Consider the following 26712-nt stretch of genomic DNA (forward strand, 5'->3'; position numbering starts at 1 on the left):
TCTCAGCGCTGGGAAGGGAATGGGCGTCTTACTCCGCCCAGTCGCGTGCGCAGTAGAGGACACCCGGCTGCGGGTTGAAGAGCGCTCGGAAATACACATGCGCGGTAGAGCCCGCTTGAGCGGCTCTTCGGCGCCTGCGCGGAGCAAGTGCCCCGGAAGTGCTCCTGCTGCTGCTGAGTTCTGGCCGGTGGGCGCCGGTCTCGCGTGCTGTGACCAGGCCGGAGCGCGCGCCTCTCGCCATGTCCCGCGGCTCCAGCGCCGGCTTCGACCGGCACATTACCATCTTCTCCCCTGAGGGCCGTCTCTACCAAGTCGGTGAGTGCCGCCGCCGACATGCAGCGTCACGGGCCTGGCTGTGTCTCCTCTCCCTCCCCTCCCCCCCCCCTTCCCCGCGTCTCCGCCGGGGTGCGAGATGCGGGGCTGCTGAGGGCTCGGGAGGCTGGGGCTTGACTCGCGGAGAAACCGAAACCAGCTGCGTCAGCCTGGCCCGGACCGTGTGTCAGCCGCGCCTCGCGGTCTGTTTGTCACTGGGGGCCCGGGGGCCCGCTTCCAGGAAGGCGCAGGGAGACCGGGCGGGGCTGCGCTAGCGGAGCAGATTGGCCGCGGAGGCTGCGCTGCTAGTTGGACCGTGGCCCTGTCACCTCTCTCCAGTGACGCCGGAGTTGCTGTCCCCGCGCAGGATTGGGGTGGTGGCGCCCGGCGCTGCGGGGAATACCTGGTAGCAGGGTAGTGGCTGGGGCGAGCTGGGCTGGCGCAGCGCAGCCTGCCTGCCCTTCAGCCAGCGCGCCCCACAGTGAGACGACATCAAGGGATCACAGCCCCCAGCGCCATCCAAATGTGGCCCACAGAGCTCCTTACAGGTCCAGAAATCTGGCAGTAGAAAAGTGCTAGTTAGTAATGCAGCCTCCTTCCCGCCACACCCCCTTCCCGCCACACCCCCTTCCCAAAACCTAAGCCCATGCAGCCTGTTGGAGCTTGACTGTCACTATCCCCCTCCCCCTGCCATGAGCTGGGCCACCCTGGCTTCCTCCTCGTTTCGCCCCCCCCCCTCCAATTTTTGGATCAGAGCCTGGCCACACCCCTCGTTTCCCATCTCCAGGTTGGGGGTGGGCCACACTCCCTTCTTCTGTAAGGCCATGTTAGCCCTGACCTAACCCCGCCCCACTCCCTTCTGTGCAGCTATATGGTACCTGGTGATCAGGACCACTGGCTGGATTTGGCCTACAAGTGGACCTGTCTAGCCCACATGAAAAAGTTTGAGCACCACTGGGTTTTACTGGTAAATTGGAATCCCTCTGCTTTCCTGCTTCAGATGTTTCCCAGGATACTAGTTTAGAACAGCTATAATTGACTGTGTTAGATGATTGGTATTAGACCTGTTTACTACAAAGATTTCATAGATGTAGAATCAAAAGGGACCTTGCAGATCTTCTAGTCTGACCCCCTGCCCTGGGCAGGAGAGAGAACTGGGCTCAAACAACCCCAGCTAGGTAATCATCAAGCTTCCTCTTAAAGACCCCCAAGGTAGGAGCCAGCACTACTGATGTCAAACTCATGAACACCCTTTCTGCCCCACATGCTGGATCCAGAGCCCTCAGTGGGATCCGTGTTGCACATGGCACAGATCTCATAGCGACGAGGGAGGTGCCATGGGTCCTGGAGGGCGTGCCATGATACATGTGGTATCTGCCCCATCTGGACCGCATTGCATATCTGGGATCTGCAACATACACAGTGCCCCTGGTGGCTGCTCCACAGCACCTGCTTCAGCCAATTCAGGACTTTTGCTGTATCCCAGACAAGCAGCTTTGTGCATGGTGCATGTCCCAGAGCTCCTAGGATGAGTGCCATGTGTGTATTCCAGTCTCTGCACGTGGGGCGAGTCCTGGTCAATTCAGACCCAGGGGCAGCACGGGGGACTGGATAATGGGGGCCCACAGATTTATATTTGACAATTCCAGTTTACTAGGAATAAATTTAGTTAGTGACAAATGGGTAGCTAGTAGTTGATTAGAAGCTATGTTGTGGTGGGTATTTTTGTATTTAGAAATTTATATTTTTTTTAAAAGGTTATAGAAAACGTGCTTTAGCAGCATTTCTCAACTGGTGGGTCACGACCCAAAAGTGGGTCGCAAAAGTATTTGAAAGGGTTACAAGGAAGTTCCAGAAAAACCCACGAAAGCATGGGTTTCCTTTTGCAGGCTGGCAGAGTTCCAGCCTGCAAGTGTTGCTTGGGACGATTGGAGGTAGTGGGCACACATGCATCTGCACTTGCAGACACGTGTGGCCAGTATACAGCAAGGCCAGGTCATGGGAACAGCCCCAGTGCTGGACGCAAGTAAGTGTATGGGGAGTGGGGATGGAAGTTCAGGGGACTGTCATGGGTGGGGGGTGCCTGTGCGTAGGCGCTGGGAACAGTGGCTGGATGTGAGGCTGCAGCGAGATAGGGGGACAGCAAGGAGAATGTACTTGGCCCTTCAGTGGTATAAGGAAGCAGGGGAAGGTCTTGCAGCAAGGAGCTGCGTGCCTGGGCAGGTGGCCATACATCCAGGGGCCTTTACTCTGCTTGTATTCTGGCCCCAGTAGGACAGAGGTAGCTGGGGGGGCCCCTCCAGCAGGGCTGGGGTGGGGACAAGGAACTGCAGATTGAGAGTAAGGGGCATCAGCATGACCTGTGGGATGTGGGGGAGGGAATTGTGAATTGGGGTGAAGGGGGCTCTGGCTTGGAGGTGGGGGCACCAGCAGGGGACTTTGGGTCAGGTACCAGCAGGCCCAGGGGGTATGGGTTGGGACAAGCCATTGATCTTGGCAAATGGGTCCTGGAATGGAAAAAGGTTGAGACACTCACTGCTTTAGAGGATGTAAAGGCAACCAACCAGGTGCAGGAGAGAACTGTATCAAGATAATTTAAACTTACACACCATGTTCTTAAACACCTTTCTTTATATGAAAAAAGCTCTTGGGAGTTTAAGAATATGAGGGTATTCTTAGCCCCTAAAAATCAGAAAACATAGAGGTAAGGTTGAAAATTCACCCTTTAATCTGCGAGGAGCTTGTGTTTTGTCTTGACATGGTCTCTTTATCATAAATGTTTTTTCAGTTGATTCAGTGTATAACAAAATGAGTAAGAATTTCTTCTTTACTCTTGTTACAGTACAGTCTTCTGTTTCATTAACTTTTAATGAAATCTACAACAATATACCAAGTTAAATGCACCAGATTGGATATTTTTTAGTATAAGGCATGGGGGGGCAGTTTTTTGTGTGTTGTGTTGTTTTTTGTTTTTTTTGGGAGGGGGGGAAGAGTTTGACTTAAGAAGTTTTAGTGAGCTGTTGTGGGGGGAGGGGGGAGAACATCTATCCATCAGGTACCTAATAGAGCAGGCAGTTGGGGTCTCCCTGGAGACTGACGGGGACCCCTGCAGGCAGGGTGCAGTCAGCAAGGCAGGTGGACCATGGGCAGGCAAGGAGTGGCATCCAGGAGCAGGACAGCTGGAGCTGGGGACAAAGTGGGGACCAGGGCAGAGCTGTGATCTGCTCCTTGCATGTCCCTGTGACAGGCATTGGTTCCACAGGCAGGGATGTGTGGGGAGTGGATTGTGGCTCTGCCCTGGGGTCTGCCCCAACACTTTCACCACTCCACAGTCCCTCCTGCCCACCTTCCTCCAGGACAAGGCTCTCCATCTGCCTGCAGCCCCATCCTGTCTGGGAGTGGGGGCAAGGGACTGCGTTTTGAGTGTGCCCTGCCTGTGGGGCTCCTGGGCTGGTCTCTGTGGAGACCTTGCCCACCTGCCCAGACAGAGCAGGGTGCCCCAGCAGGGTGCCGCGTCTGGCAGGCAGTAGCCCCACAGGCAGGCAGCAGCCAGAAGGAGCCGCTGTTGCAGGGACTGCTAGGAAGCTTAGGATGGCCACTGTGCCACTCCTGCCTCACCACATATCCGGCGACGGTAGGACCAGCTGCATGTGCCACAGCCCAGACTGCCCCCCATGCCTGGGCAGGGCCAAGGGGCTTGCCATGGGCTGGGTTTGTCGTGCAGGCCAGATGTTGTCCACCCCTTGTAGAAGGGATGTTTATTCAAAGTCCCTATGATGTAACTCGTTTTACCATTGGGCCATCCCAGTCAACTATTTAATTTGTGGTTAAGAGGGTATGAAACTTCTATTAGTAAGTATTATTGGTGGGGGGTTCTTTTTAATACATATGTAAACACATACATATATAGTATAATATAAAGACTTTGTAAACACAGTATTCAGTATTATGCCATCATGGTGATTGTGTTGTAGTGTATTGGAAATAGGGCTTATTCCTTGCAGTATTACTGTATGTGCAGGGATTGCATGCTTTGCCCTAATTACTGGTATTTAGTGGCATCAGTACAAATTTTCTCATTATTTCTTTGTGGTTTTTTTTCTAGAATATGCTTTTAAGGCTATAAACCAGGGTGGCCTTACATCAGTAGCTGTTCGTGGGAAGGATTCTGCGGTAATTGTAACTCAGAAGAAAGTCCCTGTGAGTAGTATCTTTTAACAGTCATTTCTCAATGTTGGTTCTGTGGCCCTGAAGTAGACAACATCTTGTTGTCATTCAGCCTGTCCTGGTTTCCTCCTTCTTTGGTACTCAGGCATCTTATCCATCACTACGGTATCATGCTACTTTATTTTCTTTCTGTAGATTTCTAAACCACCCAAGAACATATCTCTTTAGCTATTTCTGTGCTCATAGGTGACCCAGGTGATTGACACTGGGATTTGAGTACATGTGTCCCCGTCCTGCTTAGCATGGTGTTAGTATGTTCACACTCTTCCTGCTCTTGCTTGTAAATGTCTGGAGGAGTATCCTCTGGTACTTTTGCTAAAATGTTCTAAGTTTATTTTCCAGGCAAGAGCATCAGTTGCAGGTGACCTTGGCTGTTTTGGCAGGAAGCTAGGGTGGGATGAGAAACGGGAGAGGACTGTTAGCACTCAAGTGATGTAGCTTATGTCTTCACTCACTTTGAATCAGATAAGTTTATTTGTGATAACTGATGACATTTCCAGTTTATTCCCTATCTTAAAGCACCTCAAAATCTGAATTATAAAGATTTTTATGCAGATGGAAAGGATTAAAATTGAAACTAATTCTGTAGTGTTGACGTATCTTTGGAAGCCTGGGACCATTCAGAAACACATTTTTTCTCAGTCCTGTTTTCTTTTAGTGTACTCGTTATAGAACCCTGACCTATAAACCAGTCAGTGATACAAAGAATAAACATCTGACAGCACAGTGGTGCTGGGCAAGAAAAAAGCATGAAAAACACTTTTTAAAATTAAGAGTGGAATATGTTAGGGGATCAGATTTTTGTGCAAAGGTCCTCAGCTTCCCTAGTCAAAAACTGGCATCCATCACCACTTCTGTCAAAGATTGCTAGCTATCTTCTCCTTCCTTTGCTATTTATTATAAGTGAGCACTCAAATGCAGAAGTAAAAATTCTTCCCACTTTGCTGCAGAAACAAAACACCAGGAGCACATAGTGGAAGATTAGTGATTCTGTGCAAATATGATATACTGGAACTCTTTCCCATTCTGTGCTGTAAAGTGTTGGGAAGCAGTTTGAGTCCTAAATTGTAATCCCAGGTTCTTTTTTTCTCTTCTGCATTATTTGTATTTTACTCTTGTATGTAAAAGGAGGGCTCTTTTTTATACTGTTTCAGTATTTTTGTTTGCTTCTTAGGACAAACTGTTGGATTCTAGCACAGTGACCCATTTATTCAGAATTACTGAAAATATTGGATGTGTTATGACAGGAATGACAGGTATTTCATTTATCTCTTATTTAGATCATTGCAGTTTTGTAACAGACCCTGTTGTTTTTGTTTCATGTTTTGATATATGAAAACTTGAGACTCTTAAATCCAGGTTTAGGAGTTGCTTTTCTGCTAACTGGAGTTTAAAGAAGTTGTTCCTACCAATTTATTGGATCAAGACTTCTTAAGCTAGAGCCAGGAACGTGTTGTTGCTAGCACTAATCAGTGATGCAGTGTCTTGTGTCTTTAAGGATTGTCTCAGCTTGTTTAGTGGAAGATGAGAAACAAGTAAATACTTTGTCTTTTATATTAGCTGATAGCAGGTCCCAGGTGCAAAGAGCCCGCTATGAGGCTGCTAACTGGAAATACAAGTATGGTTATGATATTCCAGTGGACATGCTGTGTAAAAGGATTGCAGATATTTCTCAGGTCTACACACAGAATGCTGAAATGAGACCTCTTGGATGCTGTAAGTAATAAGGTCTATACTTTGTTCTGTATCTTCGTTAAACTAATTTTCTGCATATAATTTTTGACATCTAAAGAATTCTCACCAATTCTTTATCTTGTATAAAATGTGGGTGTCATGTGAGGAGCTTTGGGGCTTGACAGTTTGAGTAGGGATTAGAACCTGGATTCTATCCTTGATTCTACCATTAACTATCTGAACTCAGGGGTAGTGTTATAGACATAATGACTCATGCAGCAATATGCAGTAAGCAAGATTCTGTTATTAAACAAGTTGTCTTCTCAGGCAAACCATTTGACCTTTCTTTCAGTTTACCCTTCCCTAACATGCATAAAACTACTTCATCTTTGTTTTATGGGGCTTAATCTGCAGGTTTTTATAAGGTGCAAAGTACTGCTTTTGTTAAAATAATGTTCTCTCACATGTTTGATATTTATTTTCAAAGAGTACTTCAGAAACATTGAATTATTTGTGCTAATTATAATAGTAAGTATCAGTACTTCTTGCTAGTCTTTGTTTATGGTTGCAACACAATTTGCATTAGGCTTGCAGCTATCTGAAAAGTTCATTTTTTGCACTGAAATTTTCTGTGCTCTGCAAAGTGATTTTTTTTTTTTCTTTTTAATTTGAACAAAAATTCACCAGGTACGAAATTCAGTTTAGAGCAATGAAATGCCATTGAGAGGTATTTTAGATTAGAGAGCGGGGAGGAATGTGTTCTTCAGAGTAGTATACTACAGGAAGTATACCACAATACCTCGCCTGTTTCATACTAGAGGAGGAGAGTCTGCATCCTAAATCTAGAATCCTGAATCAGTTTGTCTCAATATTTTTAGTACTGCTGAATAAATGTAAATTTCCTTCTCTTTTAAAGGTATGATTTTGATAGGTGTTGATGAAGAGCATGGTCCTCAGGTATACAAGTGTGATCCTGCAGGTTACTATTGTGGGTTCAAGGCCACAGCTGCAGGAGTCAAACAAACAGAGTCAACCAGCTTTCTTGAAAAGAAAGTAAAGAAGAAATTTGACTGGACTTATGAGCAGACAGTGGAGGTAAGCCAGTAAGAGGACACCAGAGTAGGTCAAAAGTGTTTTCACTTTTGCTGTATGACTTCACGTTGTGAAGAAATCTTTAAAAAGCATTTCCTTTTTTGTGATATGCTTGATGTCACTGCCTAGGTAACAGCTATTTCCATTTTTTAAACCTTTAAAACATTTTGCTTAGAAAGAATAATCCAAGTTTGGTACCTGTTTCTGCTAAATGTTTATCACTATTTCACAAGGCTTTTCCTGTAGATTAATGGGGTAATTGCATTGTTAGCCACTATTTAAGATGCTTCATTGTATGCATAATTGGAAAGTCAGACACAACAATATTGTTTGATTAAAATGGAGTAAGCCATTTGTCATCCCAATACCTACATGCTGTAGGGTCCATTAAAAATACTCTTAACCTCATTTCACTGTCTTTTTTGGATTGACAAAGTTCCTTCCTTTTTTAAAAAGAAAGCAGTGAAATCTAGCCTTTTTTATCTTCCCTTCCTGTTCTTAAAATTTTCCCTCTTATGCTGCCACAATGGAATAAAGTGCTTTACTTGATTTATCAATTTTCAGTACTCTCAAGCCCCTGCCCAGGCCCCTACATGGCCCAGCCCCCCAGGGAGCCGCGCGAACAGGCTGCGTAAACAGGCGCTCGAGTTAGCGCGGAGTTCACGCAGGAGAGGGCATGGGAGGGCACGAGACCCTGCCTGCGACACCCCCCCCAGAGTAGTCAGCCTACCAGAGGCATGACCTCGAGGGCTCTGCAGCCCCCCCATTGGCCACCCAGACGGAGCCCATGATTCCGGGCTCCATGCAGACGGAGCCCCTGACTCTTGGCTGCAGGGGCTGCCTGTCCCTTTTTCAGGCTCTGGGGCCCGGGAGCATGGCCACCTCCCCTTGCGGGGTCTGCTCCCTACTGGGGTCTCTGGCGTGCCAGCTGGAGGAGCTCCAGGCCACAGTCCAGAGACTGCGTGCCATCAGGGACTGCGAGCAGGAGATGGACTCCTACTGCCAGGCCCTTCTTCCCCGGGAGCCGCAGGGTAGAGCACCATCTCCCTCCACGACTAAGGAGGACTCTGGGACCTCCCGCTCTGCCCAGTCAGGGGCATGGACCAAGGTGGTCAAGGGCCCGAAGGCCCGCCGTACCAAGGCCCTTCCCTCGCTGAAGCTTAGCAACAGGTTCGCACCTCTTGCAGCCCCAGCAGAGCCTGCTCAGTTGCCAGCACCTGCAGGCAACCCAGGCTCAACCACAGCTACTGCCCGCACTCTCCCCAAGACCAAACGAAAGGTGTTTGTTGTGGGAGACTCCATCCTGCGGGGGACTGAGGGGGCAATCTGCCGCCCCGACCCCTTAGCCCGGGAAGTCTGCTGCTTCCCGGGGGCCCGCATCCGAGACATTGTGGAGAGGATCCCAGAGCTCCTCCGGCCCACAGACCGTTATCCCATGCTCCTTATTCACGTGGCCACCAATGACACACCTCGGAGCACCCCCAGCCAGGTCATGAGGCGCTACAGGGATTTGGGAGCGGGGCTTAGGGGTCTGGGAGCTCAGGTGGTGTTTTTGTCGATCCTCCCAGTCTCGGGCTATGGGCTGAGGAGGGAGAGGAGGATCCATGGAGGGAGAGGAGGATCCACGCAGTGAACCAAAGACTGCGGAGCTGGTGTCATCGGGAAGGCTTTGGCTTCCATGACCACAGCCCGCTCTTTGGCGAGAGAGGCAGTGAGCTGCTGGGAAGAGATGGCCTCCACCTTTCCCCCCCCTGGGGAGGAGGCTCTTCTCAGCCAGGTTGGCTGACCTGCTCCACCGGGCTTTAAACTAAGCCCGCTGGGGGATGGGGGGACTACTGCCACTGCTGGCCCACTGAGCAACCCTTGCAAAGCCAGCAGACCAAGGCACTTAAGGGACCCCACCCCTGCCCGAGCCCTGGCACAATCTGTGGGCAAGGCAAGAGCCCCCAAGGGGACACTTGCCTGCCTGTACACTAATGCCAGGAGCCTGGGCAACAAGCAGGAGGAGCTCATCCTCCTGCTCAGTGCAAAGAATTATGACGTCATTGGGATAACGGAGACCTGGTGGGACTCCACCCATGACTGGACCGCGGGTATAGAGGGCTATACCCTGTACAGGAGGGATCATGTTGACAAAAGGGGCGGGGGTGTAGCTCTCTATGTGAAGGAAAGCTACATGTTCCTGCAAGCTGATGTTGGCGACCAGCATGGACAGCTAGAGACCCTCTGGGTAAAAATTCGTGGGGAATACGGCACAGGGGACACAACGGTGGGAGTCTACTACAGACCTCCCACTCAAAGTCCTGAGCTTGACCAGGAGTTTGCCCGGGAACTGACTGAGGCCGCTTGCTCCAGGACCTTGGTTGTCATGAGTGACTTCAATTACCCGGACATCTCATGGGAAGATTACTCAGCAAAATCTGAGCGGTCACAAAGCTTTCTCTCGTGCGTGGATGACCTCTACCTGACTCAAGAAGTCTATGGGCCAACGAGAGGCAAAGCGCTGCTCGACCTGGTACTGGCTACAGGGGAAGACCTAATCGGCGACCTAGTGATCGATGGGAAGCTTTGGGGCAAAGCATCCACGCCAGAAGATAGGCGGGTGATCCAGGCTGACCTGGACAAGCTCAGCAAATGGGCAGACGAGAACCTGAAGGTGTTTAACACCAAAAAATGCAAGGTTCTCCACCTTGGGAGGAAAAACCTGCAGCATCCTTATAGGGTCAGCAGTACTACGTTGGATAGCACTATAGAAGAAAGAGACTTGGGGGTCATCATTGACCACAAGATGAACATGAGCCTGCAATGCGATGCTGCAGCTAATAAAGCGACTGAAACACTGGCTTGCATCCATAGATGCTTCTCGAGCAAATCCCGGGACGTCATTCTCTCCTTGTACTCAGCCTTGGTGAGGCCGCAGCTGGAGTACTGCGTCCAGTTTTGGGCTCCACAATTCAAAAAGGATGTGGAGAAGCTTGAGAGAGTCCAGAGGAGAGCCACGCGCATGATCAGAGGTCAGGAAAACAGATCTTATGATGATAGGCTGAGAGACATGGGACTCTTTAGCCTGGAAAAGTGTAGGCTCAGGGGTGATCTGATGGCCACCTATAAGTTTATCAGGGGTGACCACCAGGATCTGGGGGAACGTTTGTTCACCAGAGTGCCCCAAGGGATGACTAGGTCGAACGGTCATAAACTCCTGCAAGACCGTTTCAGGCTGGGCATAAAGAAGAATTTCTTTACTGTCCAAGCCCCCAAGGTCTGGAACAGTCTGCCAGCGGAGGTGGTTCAAGCACCTACATTGAACACCTTCAGGAGTAAATTGGATGCTTATCTTGCTGGGATCCTATGACCCCAGCTGACTTCCTGCCCTTTGGGCAGGGGGCTGGACTCAATGATCTCCCGAGGTCCCTTCCAGCCCTGATGTCTATGAAATCTATGAAATATAAGCTGTTATGATGCAGCTGTTATGCCTGCCTGATTCTGCAGCAATAGAAATACAGTTTTCAGAGCTACTCCAGTTTTACCTCTGCTTTACCTAGGGCTAAATTAGGTTGATTTAGCTGGCTTATACTTCTGCAGGCTCATGCAGTTGTAACAGAGGGCACTGACAGATGTGCAGGTCCCCACTACAACTCATGGTGCTTTGCAGGAAGTGCGATGAGTTAGTGTTTCACCCTGACCCAACAGTCATTCACTGTTTGGTCTGGGGGTTGGTAGATTGAGCTCCAATTTGGACTGTCTGCAGCTGCTCTCCCCCAGCACCTCTCCCTTCCCCACCCCCAAGCTTCTGTGCTGTCATCAGAATGGGAAGGGAAGGAGGGTGGGGAGGGAGCTCAATCTGGGGTTTGGGATTTTTCAGTTGCTTATAAACGTCATCTCAAGTAAAAATACATGTCATAAAAATAAGCTGTGGACAATAGTATGTCCTAAGTTGGTGCTAGCTACATTGCCATTGTAATCTCAAGTACCTTGGCATTATTTACTTTGCTGTTCTGCTGGATGAAGCATGAATCAAGTCACAGCAATTCCAGCACTCTGGCACGTGGTAACTGAGTATTGACTGACTCTGTGGAAACTAGTATGATTTTATAACCTCTTTACAACAGCCTTATGTTTAAAAATACACTTTAAGATGCACAAGGATCACTGTATGTGTGGTAAAGATAGCACTAGATGTCAGCATGGCTGCTACAGAAGTGTTTAAGGCTCACTATTAAAAAATAGTGTACTTATATATACAATAAGGCAACACTTTTTTGCATTTCATAATTTTTCCTTTTCATTTAGAGACAGTTTAGTTGTAATAGTTTAGTTTCTGCTTGTTCTTCTATGAAGTAAAAAAAAAAAGTTTTATTTTTTGTGATGCACCAAGCTAATCAATTGCAATAAGCGGTAGTAACTGAAACATAAAATTGACTCCATTTTTCAGTTAAACAAGATATCATACAAAAATGTATGTTATATATTGAGAGTTCTTAGCTACGCTATTGTTTGGGTTTTTCTCAAGTCTTTTTCTTTTTCTCTCTTTTTTTTTTTTTTTTTTTTTTTAAATGCTTTGTTTAGCACAGTGGTTCTCAACCTCATTAGACTCCGAAGTACCCCTCAGAAACTGCCAGTGCTTAGTTTCATGCTTTCAACTACAGACAAAAATAGAGCAATTCTTCTGTTTCAAAGAGTTCAGAAAGACTACAAAAGACCAGACTTGTTTTTAACACTGTGGATTCCTATTTGAAATCTCTGGTTTTATTAAATGAATCATGTTTGCACACCTAATAGTAATAACATGGTACAGTATCCTCTGGCATCCTTTGAGAATGAGGTTTAGCAGGAGGCTGTCTTCACATGTTGTCTATGTTTAGGTATAAATTAAAGCATTAAAGGGACAATGAGCATTCGTAATCTCATAGCTAAATTGATTAGAACCAAAAGTTTGAATTTTCAAAACAATCTAAAGAACTTGGCATTTAACTCAGTAAAAAGGAGCCTGAGGCTTTTGTAGTCTCTTGCTATTGTTTATTGACAATATACTGTTTTCTCTCAACTTCCTAGTCAAAGCAGTGTGTTATTTTTCTCATACTTTATTTCTAATGTATAGCACTGCAGTGTTTTAGAAGCAAACACTTAAATTAAATAAGTTCCAATTCCAGTTAGTTAATGGAAGTATTAATTTTGTGTTTAGGGATCTATGAAAACTATTATCAAAATTGTGCTCTATGTTGACAACTTCAGCTATCCCTTCAAAAGCTTATGCATCAACCAGGAACCATGAGTGTGCAAAGCAAAAGCAAGAAGTAGGATGCCATTTTGGTCCTTTCTTAGTCTTGCAAGGCTTTAAATGATAGTGCAGTAGGTATGTTTTGAATAAAATATTCATGATTTCTTTCTTCTGACTCTGCACTAAAGGCCTTGCTCTCTATTAATCACTTTTGTTCTCAATTAATGTCATACCACAAAAATAAGCATTCTTATACATTTAATTTAAATAAAATGTTCATTGAGGGTTCTGGGTGCTCTAACATATCACTAGTAATACAGTTAAATATCAGCAACATCTGAAGAACTTGGCCAGTTAGTTCATTCCTTCCCATTCATCAGTATGGATGTATACCATTAAGATGTATGGCCTTACAGCAAGGTTATGCAAGAGAATGTAAGTTTGTAAAAGAACAATTTAAAAAGCACCTTGAATAGTAAAAACTGAAGATAAGGTAATAGTCATGATTAAATACATCTTTTAAAATTGTCCCAGGTAAGATTCGTTGTTTATTTTAAAACCCACTCACACACTTTGGGGGTTTCTTGATGAGAGAATGCAAGATGCACTTGTTACGGTGTTCTTGTAAATCATGCTTTCAAGGGAGGCGGAGAGACTGAATTTCATAACATGAACAGTAGATGGTAGGAAATTATTTTCTGCAAGTTTTAGAGAGAGGATGGAGTTAACTTGAATTTAAGAAGCTAGATGTGAAAATATTAATTTCAACTTGGAAAAGCAAGTGGTTAAACAATTTTCTTTTCCTACCTTACATTTAGACAGCAATAACCTGCCTGTCTACTGTGTTGTCCATTGATTTCAAACCTTCAGAAATAGAAGTTGGTGTTGTTACAGTTGAAAACCCCAAATTCAGGTAAGTCCAAACAACTTTATTAAATTAACATCTGCTCTTCTAGTTGCACTAATGGCTAATTTTAACTTTGTCCTCTTTATAGAAGTAGACTTTAAAACAACAACAACAAAAAAAAGAGGATGGAAATGTAAATAAGTAAGTAGGGGTGCACCGATAAAGAATTTTTGGGCCGATACTGATGGCTGATTATTAATGAGCCATACCAGCCGATACTGATCCGATTACTGATATGCAGCCTGGCAGCTTGGCGAGCAGCATCTGGCTGGTAAGTCTGTTATGGAGGAAAGAGGGGGAAGGTAGATTGAGGTCCCCCACAGTGAGGGAGAAAGGAGGCTGGGGTAGGTCCTCTGGCTCTGTGCTCAGGGTGAGGGCTGGATGCCACTGCAGGCTGGAGTTGAGGGCAGTGCTGGGCTCTTCTAAGTGTGGGGGTTGGCCCAAGGCAGTGCTCAGGAAACATGAAAGCCCTGGGAAGGGGGCTGCAGGGTGGGCTATAGCCACCCCAAAATTTGTTGTAGCCCCTCAGAACAGCCCAGCCCTGCGCCCTCCTGCCTGCCAGGAAGAGCCTGGCACCACCCCTGGTCTCAGCCCACCTTTGCCCCATGCACAGATCTGCGGGGCGGGGCGACATATTCCGCCCCCCATGCCTCCTATGGGGGTGCACACAGCATCAGGAGCCACACCTCCCTGCACCTCCGGACAATCTGCTTGTGGATCCGTACTGCACCCGTTCCAGCTGGGCAACACCTGCCTCTGCCCCAGCTCTCTTCCTCCCTCACTGTGGGGGACCTCCATTGCCCCTTCCTTCCTCGCACCACTTCTTCCCCAACAGACTTACCAGCCAGATGCTGCTCTCCAAGCTGCCAGGCTGGTTGCATGCATGCTGCGGCTGCACACATGTACGTGGCACTTATCAGCAACATTATTGACCACATCAGCCCAAAAAAAAGCTCATTGCCAATAACGTCAGTTTTCCTTTTAGCAATGCCAATATGATATGGACCGATCTATCAGTGCACCTCCATAAGTAAGCCCGTTTGTCACTTCCTAAGTTTAGGGTGGAGTAGAATTTGACTTCCTTTTTCCCTTAGCAAATATCTTGCTTTTTTTTTAAATTTGTGATGGCTCTGATTTGAGGCCCGGTCTATGCTCGGAAAGTCTTGTGGGTTTTTTTTATTCCTTAAACTAAAAACAAAAAGCTTTATGTGGTGATCTGAAATCTATTGGTGTATAGTACAGACAGATTTAGTACATTTAAAAAAAACAAAAAACAAATCTACCCATGACCTGTAGTCCTCCCCACTGATATTGATCATGGTACTAATGTACTCTTAAGAGTGTTTTTTAGTGGTGAACTGTGTCTATATTAGGTGGTAAGTAGAGTTGAAAAATACTGTTTATTAAGACATGTTACTAATTTCTAAAAAATAAGTCCTTGTATAAATGATCTTTTACTCTTCTTGAAGAGTCTGTAGATCGTGACTTCTCTAGCATGTAGTTAATATGTTAATGGTGCATGTAGTAAAAATACAGTTAAAATTGTTTAAACAAACAAGTTTCAAATTGCTTGAAGAGTTAAGGGCTGTCAGTGCCTTTGACTCTGTTGCCAAGGCCTTGGGTCTCTTCCTTCCCTGATCTTGTGTAGGATTCTGCAGTTCTTGGTTCTTTGGCTGAGATGCAGCTCCCTGTATACTAATCATATGGATTTGGTTCCTCCATGCCTTCCGCTTGGGACTTAAGAGTAGGAGTGACTGCAGTGACCGAAACAGCCTTTTCAAAACCAGAATATTTTTTAATCTTAACAGCGGGAATAAAACGTGAAAGAGAAGGACATTTTACTGCAAAATGTCCACAAGCCCATATGTCTCTACCTAAATGTTTAGGTAGGCCTGGCTTATCCCAGGCAGCCTTACTCTGGTTCAGTTAGCTCCCAGCAGTATATCCTTAATTTGTCTTCCTCCATATAGGGAGGAGCCTGCACCATTGTGAAAACTGTCAAGTTTTTTTGCCTTCTATGTCCCTTCCTCTCTTCGCCAGCCCTGATTCTTTCTCCACCTTATGTAGCCCAAGCTCCCCACCAGCTCTCCATGCTGCACTGCACTGCCCAACCCCCCTGGGACTGAGGTAGGAAGCAGCAGTTGGAGGAAGGAGTGGGAATCTGGAGACTGAGGCTGCCATTGCAGCTGGAGCAGTGGAGGGTTGTAGGAGCTTGGGGCAGGGGGATGCACCTTTACCCCTTGTCTTTATACACGTGTGCTGGGAGGGGAGAGGTGTGCTTTAATCAGAGTGGCTCTGGGACTGTGGGCGTGGGGTCTCAGCTGCTCTCATTAAAGTGCCCATTCATCTTGTGTATCAGTATCCCCATGCTGAAAAATGATGGCAAGGGCACTTTAACTGAAATTCATCGAACAAGCTTTAGTTAAAGTGTCCCCATTGTCCTTTTTCAGCATGGGGATGCTGATACGTGAGGTGCTTAAGTCTGCCGGAATGCAGACTTGATTAATTGAGTCATTACAGCATGTTGGAGCAGCCTCACTACTCGTGTATAGATGCCCTATATTACTCTTGTCCTGTATCCAGGCACCTAGTGGACCTCCTGCGGCTAAAAAGGAAAGCCTACAAAGGCTTAGTAGTGAGTTTTCTCCTGACCCTTATTCTTGATGACCCTGGCCATATGGGGAAACATCTGTGTACGGGTACTTCCTTGCTACTCTCTCCTTTTCAACAATGAAGGCCACAAAGTTGGCAAGTCTTTTGGGGCAAACATCTTGTGTCTTCTCAGACACTGCCAGTTCGCAAGTAGATTACTCATGAGAAAACATGTTTTCCTTTTTTCCACTGCTCCCTCTTCTCTGTGGGGCTCCTGGTTTTTCCACTGTTTTCCAGAGGGCATCATCATGCTGACTCATTGTCCTACCAGTTATCCTTACCAGGGTTTAAAGATACAGCTGTGCCACTGATCCTTGTTTGTGGGAATGTTAGATGGGAGAATATGGATGAATAACCAAAACTCATGATTTTTTTTTTTTTTAATCCTGTCTAGGATCCTCACAGAAGCAGAGATTGATACACACCTCGTAGCTCTAGCAGAGAGAGACTAACTAGGTCCCCAGTCCTAGTGACTGCTTCAGGCCAAGCTCTTTGGTAAAAATAATACATTCATTAATGGCTCTAGATTGTGGGTTGAAAATGGCATGCTTGCTATCCAGTGTATTTTACTCTGTACAAATAAAACAGAGGTTTTTGAGAACTTTGGTGTCTGCTTTTAGTATACTGCATTTAAAACAAACCATGATTTCTTCAATACTTTGAATATAGTTTGGAAAAACTTTAAATATTTTTGTAATTGCCATTTACCTTTTTTGTCTAATCGAGTTTCTGAGAGAAGTCTTGTGACTGATTCATTCTCTTTGGCATGACTAAATTCTTTGACTGTTACTCAGAACATTTCCTTTGGTTCTATGTATATGTCTTACAGAAATGTAAAGTAGAATACTAATTTTGCTCACGATCCCTCCAACACTGCCACAAGGCAAGATGTTTATCCATATTTTGCTATGGATTATACCGGGTGTATCCACACTGTCTCAGCAGCCTGCCCTGCCCATCTGCTTTCATGTGCAAGGTCAGCACATAGAAGTACAATGGGAAGGTTGGTCATTCCCAGCAAATACTCTTGTGCGTACCAGAGACAGATCTCAAACGTAGCTGCAGAGATGTTTCTGACCAGTCTCACTACTGTATTTCCTGTTTTGGAGTGTGTGGATGAGCAGCAGCACATCTTGGCTGGGCTGTTCCCATGTTGTACCAATTTGACATCTGCACTGACGGAGCTGGGCAAAACGCATAAATCTTTCTGTAACCATCAGGCCACCCTTTCCAAGATTACAGATGTTGAATCTGATAAATGATAGCTCTTGTCCAAACCAGTTTTAAAGTTAACAGTCAAGATTTTTAATGGAAAGAAGCGCATTTTATAAACCTTAACTTTAACTTTACATTGTTTTCTACAGCCCCTGTTTCTGCTTCTTGGTTTGAAGCTTTGGGTTTGGGCAATGCAGATGGCCTGAGCGCAGCAGCTGGAGACAGGCAAAGTTCTGGGTCAGGGACAGGCAACCCCTGGCATGAGTGCCAGAGTGTGTCACACAAAGGCATTTTGCTTGGCATGCATGCTTCTGGGTGGAGGGTGGGGAAGGGGCCAGGTCTCCGCTGCCACAAGAAGGATCGGACCCCTCGCAGTTCCCATGCCATTTGCCTCTGGCACACCAACTTCTTACAAGTCGAGGTTGCAGGTGTTTTGGGCACTCTGGCCAAAAACGTTGCCTACCTCTGTTCTAGGTAAAGATAGTTATTGGGAAGAGATTCTCCTCTCCCCTTATGATTCCTTTAGAGAAGCAAGTTGAAAGGGCAGCAGGATCTTAAGATTTCAGGTGGATTAAAGTGAGGATGAAACTTCCTTGGTTACTGGGAGCTAAATTGTAAGTTGACAGGAACCATACTATTTGCCTTTTTGTGTTTCAGCCCTCCGGAGACTGTGTTCTCAAGTTTGTATCTTCAACAGTGAGGGCTAGAAACATCCTTTTAAAAATCTGAATGCAAAGTTCTCCTGAAATAACTTGACTCAAGGAGCTGAGGCTTGAAGTTGAAGAAAAACACTTCAATATTTGAGGCTTCAACTCACTAGAGTTCTTTATACTTAACCTGCAGTAGCCTCAAATTCCCAGTTAGGGTTCATGTCTTAATTGTGCCAGCCACTGTATGAGTAAAGATGAAGCAGATTCTGCTTATTGGAGTTCTCATTTTTTGGATTATGACAAGAGATTTGCCAGACATGTATGTGGGAGGACATGACAACAATGCAGGACTGCAAGACAAAAGCACATCAGTTGGACATAAGCTAGAACAATCAGGAGTGAAATATCTGTTAACACAATTGATCAGTAGGTTTCGAGGAACACCTTCATTGAGATGCGTCCCACTTCTTTCAGGCTTGAGTTCAAAAAGATTAAATTAATTGTTTTACTCTGTTTAGTTTTGTTTTGTGCTTTCCATCTAGAGCTAGGAATTTTTTTCTAAAGCCTGATTTCTGAAGTACAGTTTTGCCAAAATTCTGTTGAAAACTTCACCGCTTCAGTAATACAGGTTGTAGAAAACTCTGGCTGTACCTAACAGCCAGATATTATTAACGTTGCTTTGCAAGTCATTATCAATTGATGTATTGTTTTTGCAGGTTGAGATTCTATTTGTGTGTAACCTTTATTTATATACGCACATACCCACACACTCTTTTTAAGAACTTCAGTAATTAACACAGAAGAAACACCTGTTTATTCTGCCTTGGATGAGTTCATTCACTGTATTTAGTCGTAAATCCCTTTGTACATCTTGAAGCCTGAATGCTAAAAGCCATTTTGTGCTTGTGTAGTCTGTCAAAAGCTTGTCTGTCTCAACAGCCACAGCTGTTCTCACAACATTTATAACTTGCATCCCAGCACCCAAACATACCATACTTCCATGAATCCAAGAAAACTGAATTTAAATGTAAAATGTCTCCCCACCCCTAATAATTAGGTTCTGTACATGGAAAATTATACATTTATGATAATTTTATGTGTATAGAATCTAATTATTGGGGGTCATCTGAAATTCATCTTCTGCAGTACTTTGGTGGGAAAAGCAGAAGTGAGGTAGCAAGCAGTGGTTGGGGGAGGGGTAGTCTGCCCCGCCCTGCTGCTTATTGTGGCAGTTCTGACTCTGGAGTATGGAGCATACAATGGCTCTAGCCCAGCCAAGCAGCAGCTCCAGCCAGAACCAGAGCAGCTGTTCTACTGCTGAGTGGCCTCCCCTGCACTCCCACCCCATGCAGTACAGCTTCATCCATGCTCCTTCCCCCACCCCCCCAATTGCACGGTCAACCTCATGTGACCTCCCCTGCACAGTGCACACTCACCCTGGCTGGGGCTGCAGCAGCAGCACCTGCCTCAGCTGATACTCAAATCTAAGATGGTGTTTTTAATGTTGAATGAGGGGGGACACCTCATTTTGGATTTAGTATTTCCACAGTTCTGACCTCTGGCCAGGAAGGAATTGTTCCCAATTTTAATTATTCCATTAAATACCAGTAGCATACTTGACTTTGTCTGATTATTAGGTTAAAACAAATTGAAACTGAAAAGTAACTAAATCCAGTGTTTGATCATGAGAAACACTGATCACTTCCTTTTGTTTTCAGGATGGAAACACAAGACAGAAAGCTAAGTAGTAATGAGCAGTAATTAATTTGGTAGGATTTAGATTTATTTAAATGTAAAGCAACCAGTTTTTAATAGGCCAGGCTAAGCCACTATTTAGCTACCATCACATTTTCTGTGAAAAGCATCTCTTGATACAAGGCAAAACTAAATGGATTCATGCTTACATGCACTGTGTTGTTAATAGCATCATAATGTCTTTCCATTCACCTTTCTCCTTATTCATTTAGCATTTTTTTGTTAACCAAAAAAGTTTGAAGGTAAATGTTTTTGGGGGGTCAGAATCTGTAGTCTGTAACGTACACAATGGGAATTACTGATATGTAATACATTTTGATTAAAATAGATAAATACTTTCTTAAAATACTTAAGGCTTGCTTTCAACATGGAAGGGTACCTTGCACATTGTGTAAGCATAAACTACTAAATTGCGTAACTTACTGACAACTGGATAAGAAAAGGTTAGAGTTTTCTCTTTCCTTGACAAAAGAGCAGCTTTTGAGTTTAGAACAAGAGGTCACTAGCTAATAAATCTAATAGTCTCAAATTTAGTGAAGCTTATCACATTTGGGAATGTGCATGTTTTCTTCTAAGATTATTTACTCCTGGTCATGTGGAGGGCTTTTAGGGGAGTTAGTTTTCACTTTGTAATCAATCATCATTTTCGAGACAGGATGTTCTTAAAAGCCACAATCTGTTCCAGCTAATTCTGCTAGTACAGATTTGTTTGTACTGGATGTCTGCTGTCGTCCAAACATGTAAAACAATGCAAGACATCCTGTAGTTCAAGAACTCTTGGAAATATGAATCCTGGTCACTCTGGCATGAAAGAGCAAAAGCAAAATCTATACAACAACATCTGAAGAAATTTTTTAAACAGTCATATGGGGCTAGGTTGGTAAAGAAAGAACTAAACATTTTTACATTTGTGGATTATTTTAGATTAGCGGTATTAACAATACAGCTTCTATAGAGCCCTGTCATCTGGACCCCAGTGTGGCCCCTGGGTCTGGGCTGACCCACACATGCTGGCCTGGCCTGTTCTAGCTGTTCTGACATCTGTTCCACACCCCGTGCCCCCTCACCTCTGGCCCCCAAGCTAGTCTGGGACACATTGTGCATAGTGCCCACTCCAGCTGGTCTGGAACTGGCCCCTCACTGCTTATTTGGTGTCACAGGGCCAGATGAGTTTGATACTCCTGGCTTAAATTAAAATCAAATTACCAAATTTAGATTAAAATCAAATTTAGCAAATGTCTGTAGATTCAGAAAATACTTTTTCAATCACTATTAAAAATACTTAGGAACCAGTTTTTCTATTCTCATTACTGCTATTCATAACAGTATTTCTCTTTGATACAAGCCTACTTTTTGCCACTATCATTAGTAAAAATATTAAAGTAGTAAAAGTACACAGTGGAGGCCAACCTTTCTGGCAAGCATGTCACAAGGTAAGTCCTGCATCCTTCCTAAATGCCACTTCAGTCCCCTTCCCCTACCCATCTTCCTGCTTTGTTTTTTGTTCCCTGCCCTGTGTTTTCTGGTTAATCTTTCTGTTCTTTGCCCTATCTGTTCCCTGTTTGCTCCCTGATTTGCTGTGCCACAATCACAGATGGCCTATGCCATGGCACATGTGCTGTGGGTTGGCTACCCTTATTCTAAACGTTCCAAATACAATTATTAAGCATGGCTGCCAAACAATAACTCCAGCATATAATGGAAATCAAAATCCTGCCAAGTGAACATGTGGCAGGATTCAATGTTCTGGAAAAGTTGATGTATTTTTGTTTTGGCTTTAATGTTTTCCCAGCTGTTGTTAGGAAAGGGAAAATAATGGATTAGGCAAATATGAAAGTTCAGGGGTTACATAATGCATACATTGGCTGACACCAGGATTTATGGAATGACCATCTCCAGCTGTGACTACAAGCTGATATGCCCTCCATAGAGTAGATGCAAAAAGGTTACTTTCCAGTCAATTTCACCTAGTTGCAACTTTACCCCACCTTGATAAATTTGCATTCAGTCCTTGTGTGCTTAGTTTCATATTAAGGAGTTGTGGGGCACAAAGGTGCTTACCTATTTCTAAGGTGTATTTTTGGAGAAAAAAAAGCTGGTGGCAACAGTTGGCAGATGTGAATCAGAACCACCTTCTCTACTGGATTTGCCCATCTTCAGTGAACTTCAAAAGGTGTGTGGATTTTTGTGTGATCTTACTCATTCCTATTTATGAAGGATTGAATGGGAAAGAAGAAAAAACTGATCTTTCAAGTACAGAACTAACCATTAACTTCTGTAAAGGGCAATTCAAGAAGCTTGGAAAAAATATTTACATTTATGCAGGTGAAATAGACAGTACATTCTGACCTAACCTGCCCCTTGTGGAATCCTGCTGATGATGACACTGAAGTTTTACAGATTTTGCTAGTACAGTACTTGACTCCTAATATTTAGAACAAATATAAAATTCACATCTGTGTCTGCTGTCCTTGATTGCCTTGCCCCATGGTATATGATGTGAGTTGCAATGTGTATAGTGAGCTCTTGCATGGTTTCATGACTATTATCCTATGATTCTTCTCATCTCCTGCAGAAGTGGTTGAATTGTTGGCCACAAAGGACCAACTCCCAGGATTATCATAAAATTCTAGTTTATTGGACAGATGCAAAAGTCAGACCATAAACTTTGGTGCTGATCCCCTCAAACACACACATTCATGTCCACACACACTCACAGTAGCTAGCTATGAACACTAAGCACCAGTGTTAAGATATATGTATCCCCAAGTGCTGGAGTCCACTGTCGATGGCCAGTCAAGGCTTCCTTCAGTGTGATGTTGCTTCAGAAGGGGGTTGCCAGCTGGTCTTTTTGCAGGTACATGCAGTCTTGGGAGTCTGTTGATAAATTTTGATTGATTCACTGCCATGATGAATAGAGCTCTGGAAGTGGTTGATCAGAAGTATTTCAGCCCCAAGGGTCTGTTTCCATCATTGATTAGTTCAAACCGGAGCTTCTGTACCTTTACCAGTGAAGTTTCAGGGAGTTCCTGGCTCTGTATTGATTCTTTCCTCTTCTTGGTGTGTAGTTTTGTAGGTGTTAATTGCTGCTCATTAACTTGTTTATCAGGACTAGCTATTATGTTACACAGTCAACCATGATTCATTCAGGGACCAGCTCTATACAGAGATCCCTGCCCTTGCTAACATCGTTACATGGTACAACTTACTTTTAAACTTAGAGTACATTTGTAAAAGCATCTACAAGCTCTATTTTCACTGAAAGGACACCTTATATAATAGTAATATAATAAAAGAAAGAGAGGAAGGAAGAAAAGGTAGAAAAGAAAGCATCCCCAAAAGGGGGCAAATACTGCAAAAGGGGCTTTTGCCATATAGAGGAGGTTCACATGGGGGAGGGCAGGCAAAAAGGTTTCTTGCTACAGAATGCGTGTTACAAATGAACATTTAAACTAAATATAGTGCATAGCTCTTAACTGTAAACATTTAAAAATAGCTCTATCCTCTGGGTGAGAACGTTATCACAGAAGGTGACTTATTTTTACTATGAATTGTCTTCAGTGGCACCTACAACTTTCTCACTCCCACTCAGGAAATCAATTTGAACATCTGTGAAGGTAGTTCAATTATCTTCCATAAAGTGAACACCAGAAAATAACAAACATTATAGATTACAGCTATGCCCTCACCAAGAATATGGGGTTCTGATCTCAAAAATAACATGGAAAAGGTCTGGAAATTAGGTCATAAAAATTATTACAGATACAGGAATATCTCAACAGAAGCAATGACTAGAAAGATTTTTACAACTGTTTAAAGAAATGAATGATAGGGAAACATTAAGAAAAATAAAAAAGCTTAAACATTATCCTCTTCCCTTTCTGGCAATTCAGGAATTGAGGGCAAAAAGTAGTGTTTATGAAAGCAGGAGTAATGTGTTTAAAAGGTCTGTGGCCTGAAAAGACTGCAGGCTTTGCTACCACAGTGTAAAAGAATCTTTACATGATACTGCAATTGCTGTTAGAGCCAGTCTTCAAACAGGTTTCACATGCAATTGCATATAAAGCTGGCTGCTAAGAGCACCTGTAATCACAATGGGTGAAAACCCTTCTGTATTATCACAAGTATGAACTTGTAAGGATGCATACATGCTGTCTTACAAGTCACAACAGGATTGGCAATTCCAAATTTCACTAAAATGTTCTAAAACAGTGGAATATGAACATGGGTTTATTACTTTATCTCAGGGCTGACTGAACCATAGAAAAGTAGAGCTTGAAGTGAGGTCATCTAATCCAACCTGCTGCTCAAGGCAGGATTATCTTTGTTTCAACCATTCCAGACAAGCATTTGTTTAACATGCTCTTAAAAGTTTCAAAGGATAGGAGATTCCACAACCTCTCTAGTACGCCTCTTCCACTGCTTAACCTCTCTCATAATTCATGGGATGAATTTCAAACAGTTTGAGATAAAGGCTTTCCCCAGATTTTCCTCATGCTATTTTTACTGGTACAGGGTAGCACTGTTCAAGAAAAGTACAATCTGTCAGGCTTTGTGCTTAAAGTAAATTGTTCAGTGAGGTTTCTTTTGGTTCCTCCCTGTAGAGGAAGATGCACATTGTGCAATTTATTCATGGAGTTGTTATACTTTATGTAAAAGCAATTGGCTAAAAACTAGATTTGACTGTTAGATGTCAGTCTGTGGAAGGGCATCACTGTCCAGAAACAGATACAGAAAAAATTGTAACAGCTCCCTGCTTCCCCTTACTAAGCTAAATGTGCTGCTGGTTTCTACCCTTAGCAGACTGCTCCAGCTGCTGTGACAACTCAGCTGTGTTGAGAGAAGATGCAGAATAAGACTCCTGTAAGACTGTAGTCCTTCATTACTGGACTCCCTTCTGCAGGTCCAGAGGAGAAGCCTTAATTCTAGGTCTCTCTCTCTCGCTCTCTCTCACACACACACGCGCGCGCACACACACACACACGTAACCACCATGGTTGTACATTTGCAATAACTATGCAAGCAAAGCTGTACTTTCACTTTTGCTCTCCTGTATTTGTAGGTCTGGGAAGAAAAGTAACCATGTCCTAATTTCACAACAGAGGTCATCTTAGGATACCCTAGATGGCAGTGGAGTCTGTGCTGCAAGTATTGACAGTGCTCTTGCTGGCCCGTCTCAATTGACTGCAGAAGAGGATTCAGAACAGTGAATAAACATAGCTGTAGTAAAAACTGTTCAGTCTGTTTTAGCTACATCTATGGTTGGCTATTTTGGCAAAATATTTCCACTGTTGCTAAAACGAGTGTGCAGTTTCATGGGTAAGAGCAGGAGTCTAAATTAGACTCAGGGGTGACTGGTGCCTCCTGAGCTGGTGGGGGGGCAGGGTACAACTTGTGGGCAGGCCCAGGGGTGGGCCAAAAGCCCCATATCCACTCCTATACTTCTGTGTCACTGAAAGGTGGGCAGCGCCAGGTGTCCCGGATGCTGACCACCTATGAGAAATCTAAGGGGCAGAGGGTTGTTAGGCCTCCTCAGACAGCCAGGGCCTTTCGTGTGTTATCTTTGTTAAGGGTGGAGTTTGAGGTCAGGGATATACATAGAGCTATAGCCCGCCCTCATATACCCTATAAATACACAGAGGCTCCAATAAAGTTCAAAAGTATATTATTATAAACTCTTGATCACAACAAAAAACAAGATTAACAGGAGGAAACATACATAACATCAATCATTAACTATATAGACTGGTTAACTGCAATGCACCGTAACCAGACCTGCCAGGGGAAGTTAATGGCAGCGCCAGGGCTTTCACAGGCTCACTGAGCTGCAGTGACGTCAGGCCCTCCGTCATTTCCCTCCGAGGGTACTCACTCAGACAAAGAGGGAGGGAAAGGTGATAATTACCATCCAATGGATGATCGAGGTCCCAATCCAATAACGCTTTTACAGGTAAATATGCAATTATAATCCAATCCAATAATAGGTCGCCCCTCTGTCTCACTGCTACAGTCACTGCTTATATGCCTCAGATATGCAGGTATGATCACCAACCAAGTAAGCTCGCGCACTGTTCAACCTCAAATTCTCTCAAGTCACCATATTCCATTCATGCTGAATCACCTCAGGATCACTTAAATACTCACCAAAATCACACTATATGCCAGTCATTCTTCTCACCAATCATACTGATGTGCACATGACACCCTACTGTTGTGCTCTCAGCACTCAGGTGCAGCACACAGTGGCACTTGACTGGACCACACAACCTACTGCGCAGGCTCCCCACATGTAAGTAGGTCACTGACATCATCAAGGTGGAAAGTTCAGCTACTCTAGAGCCTTCCCACCTCTAATCAGTGTGTGCGTGCTGGACATCATGTTATGGACCACATCCAACACATTGTGGCTTAGTGCCCCCCCACCCCCAATATGCCACCAGCCTGTGCAACAAAAACACTTCCCCATCCTGAGTGATGCCAAGTTGGGGGCCAGTCTCAGGGGTGACGTGCCCCCCGCCATGCTCCCCTACCAGTTGCCTATGATAAGACTCCCACTGCCCTTATTAGAACTGTTGCTAAACCCTGTTCAGGATAGCTCCATTTGACATGGTCCTTACAATGCTGGAGGCTGCAGGAGGCCAGCGTTGATCCTAGTTAGTGGACTTTTGCTCCAGTGTGTACCATGGTGAAAACCATTTCCCCAAAAAACCTGTCAGTTAAAGTTACCTTTTTTGGTATTGCTGTCCATGCAGGCTGACAAACTGCTTAATATGCCAGTTTTGATTATAGCCATGTTGTATTAAGCACTAAGCCTAGTACTAGATGTGATTTTTCTTTAAGATGCAAAGGAGTCAACAATGTTCTGCTTTTATTATGTGAAAACTATGATAAATCAAGGGGAACGCTCAGGTGTCAGTTTAAAGGCAGCAAAAAAATGTTAGAAGAACACTGAATTGATGCACCAGAAGTCTGTCAAATCACCATAAGAAACCTAATTACTTAGAAACAGG

General features: G+C 44.6%; 1 protein-coding gene across 1 annotated transcript; it reads left to right on the forward strand.

Moving 5' to 3' along the window:
* Positions 1-132: 132 nt before the first annotated feature.
* On the forward strand, positions 133-16683 carry PSMA6 (proteasome 20S subunit alpha 6). The gene is made up of 7 exons (XM_090033614.1): positions 133-315; positions 4418-4512; positions 5714-5795; positions 6100-6255; positions 7130-7308; positions 13342-13436; positions 16477-16683. Exons 1-7 carry the CDS (start codon positions 240-242, stop codon positions 16532-16534), a joined length of 741 nt encoding a protein of 246 aa, XP_089889740.1. The 5' UTR covers positions 133-239; the 3' UTR covers positions 16535-16683.
* The last annotated feature ends 10029 nt before the right edge of the window (positions 16684-26712 follow it).

This window comes from Crocodylus siamensis, chromosome 2, assembly GCF_052110815.1.
Source record: "Crocodylus siamensis isolate JL-2025a chromosome 2, ASM5211081v1, whole genome shotgun sequence".
NCBI classification, from domain to species: domain Eukaryota; kingdom Metazoa; phylum Chordata; order Crocodylia; family Crocodylidae; genus Crocodylus; species Crocodylus siamensis.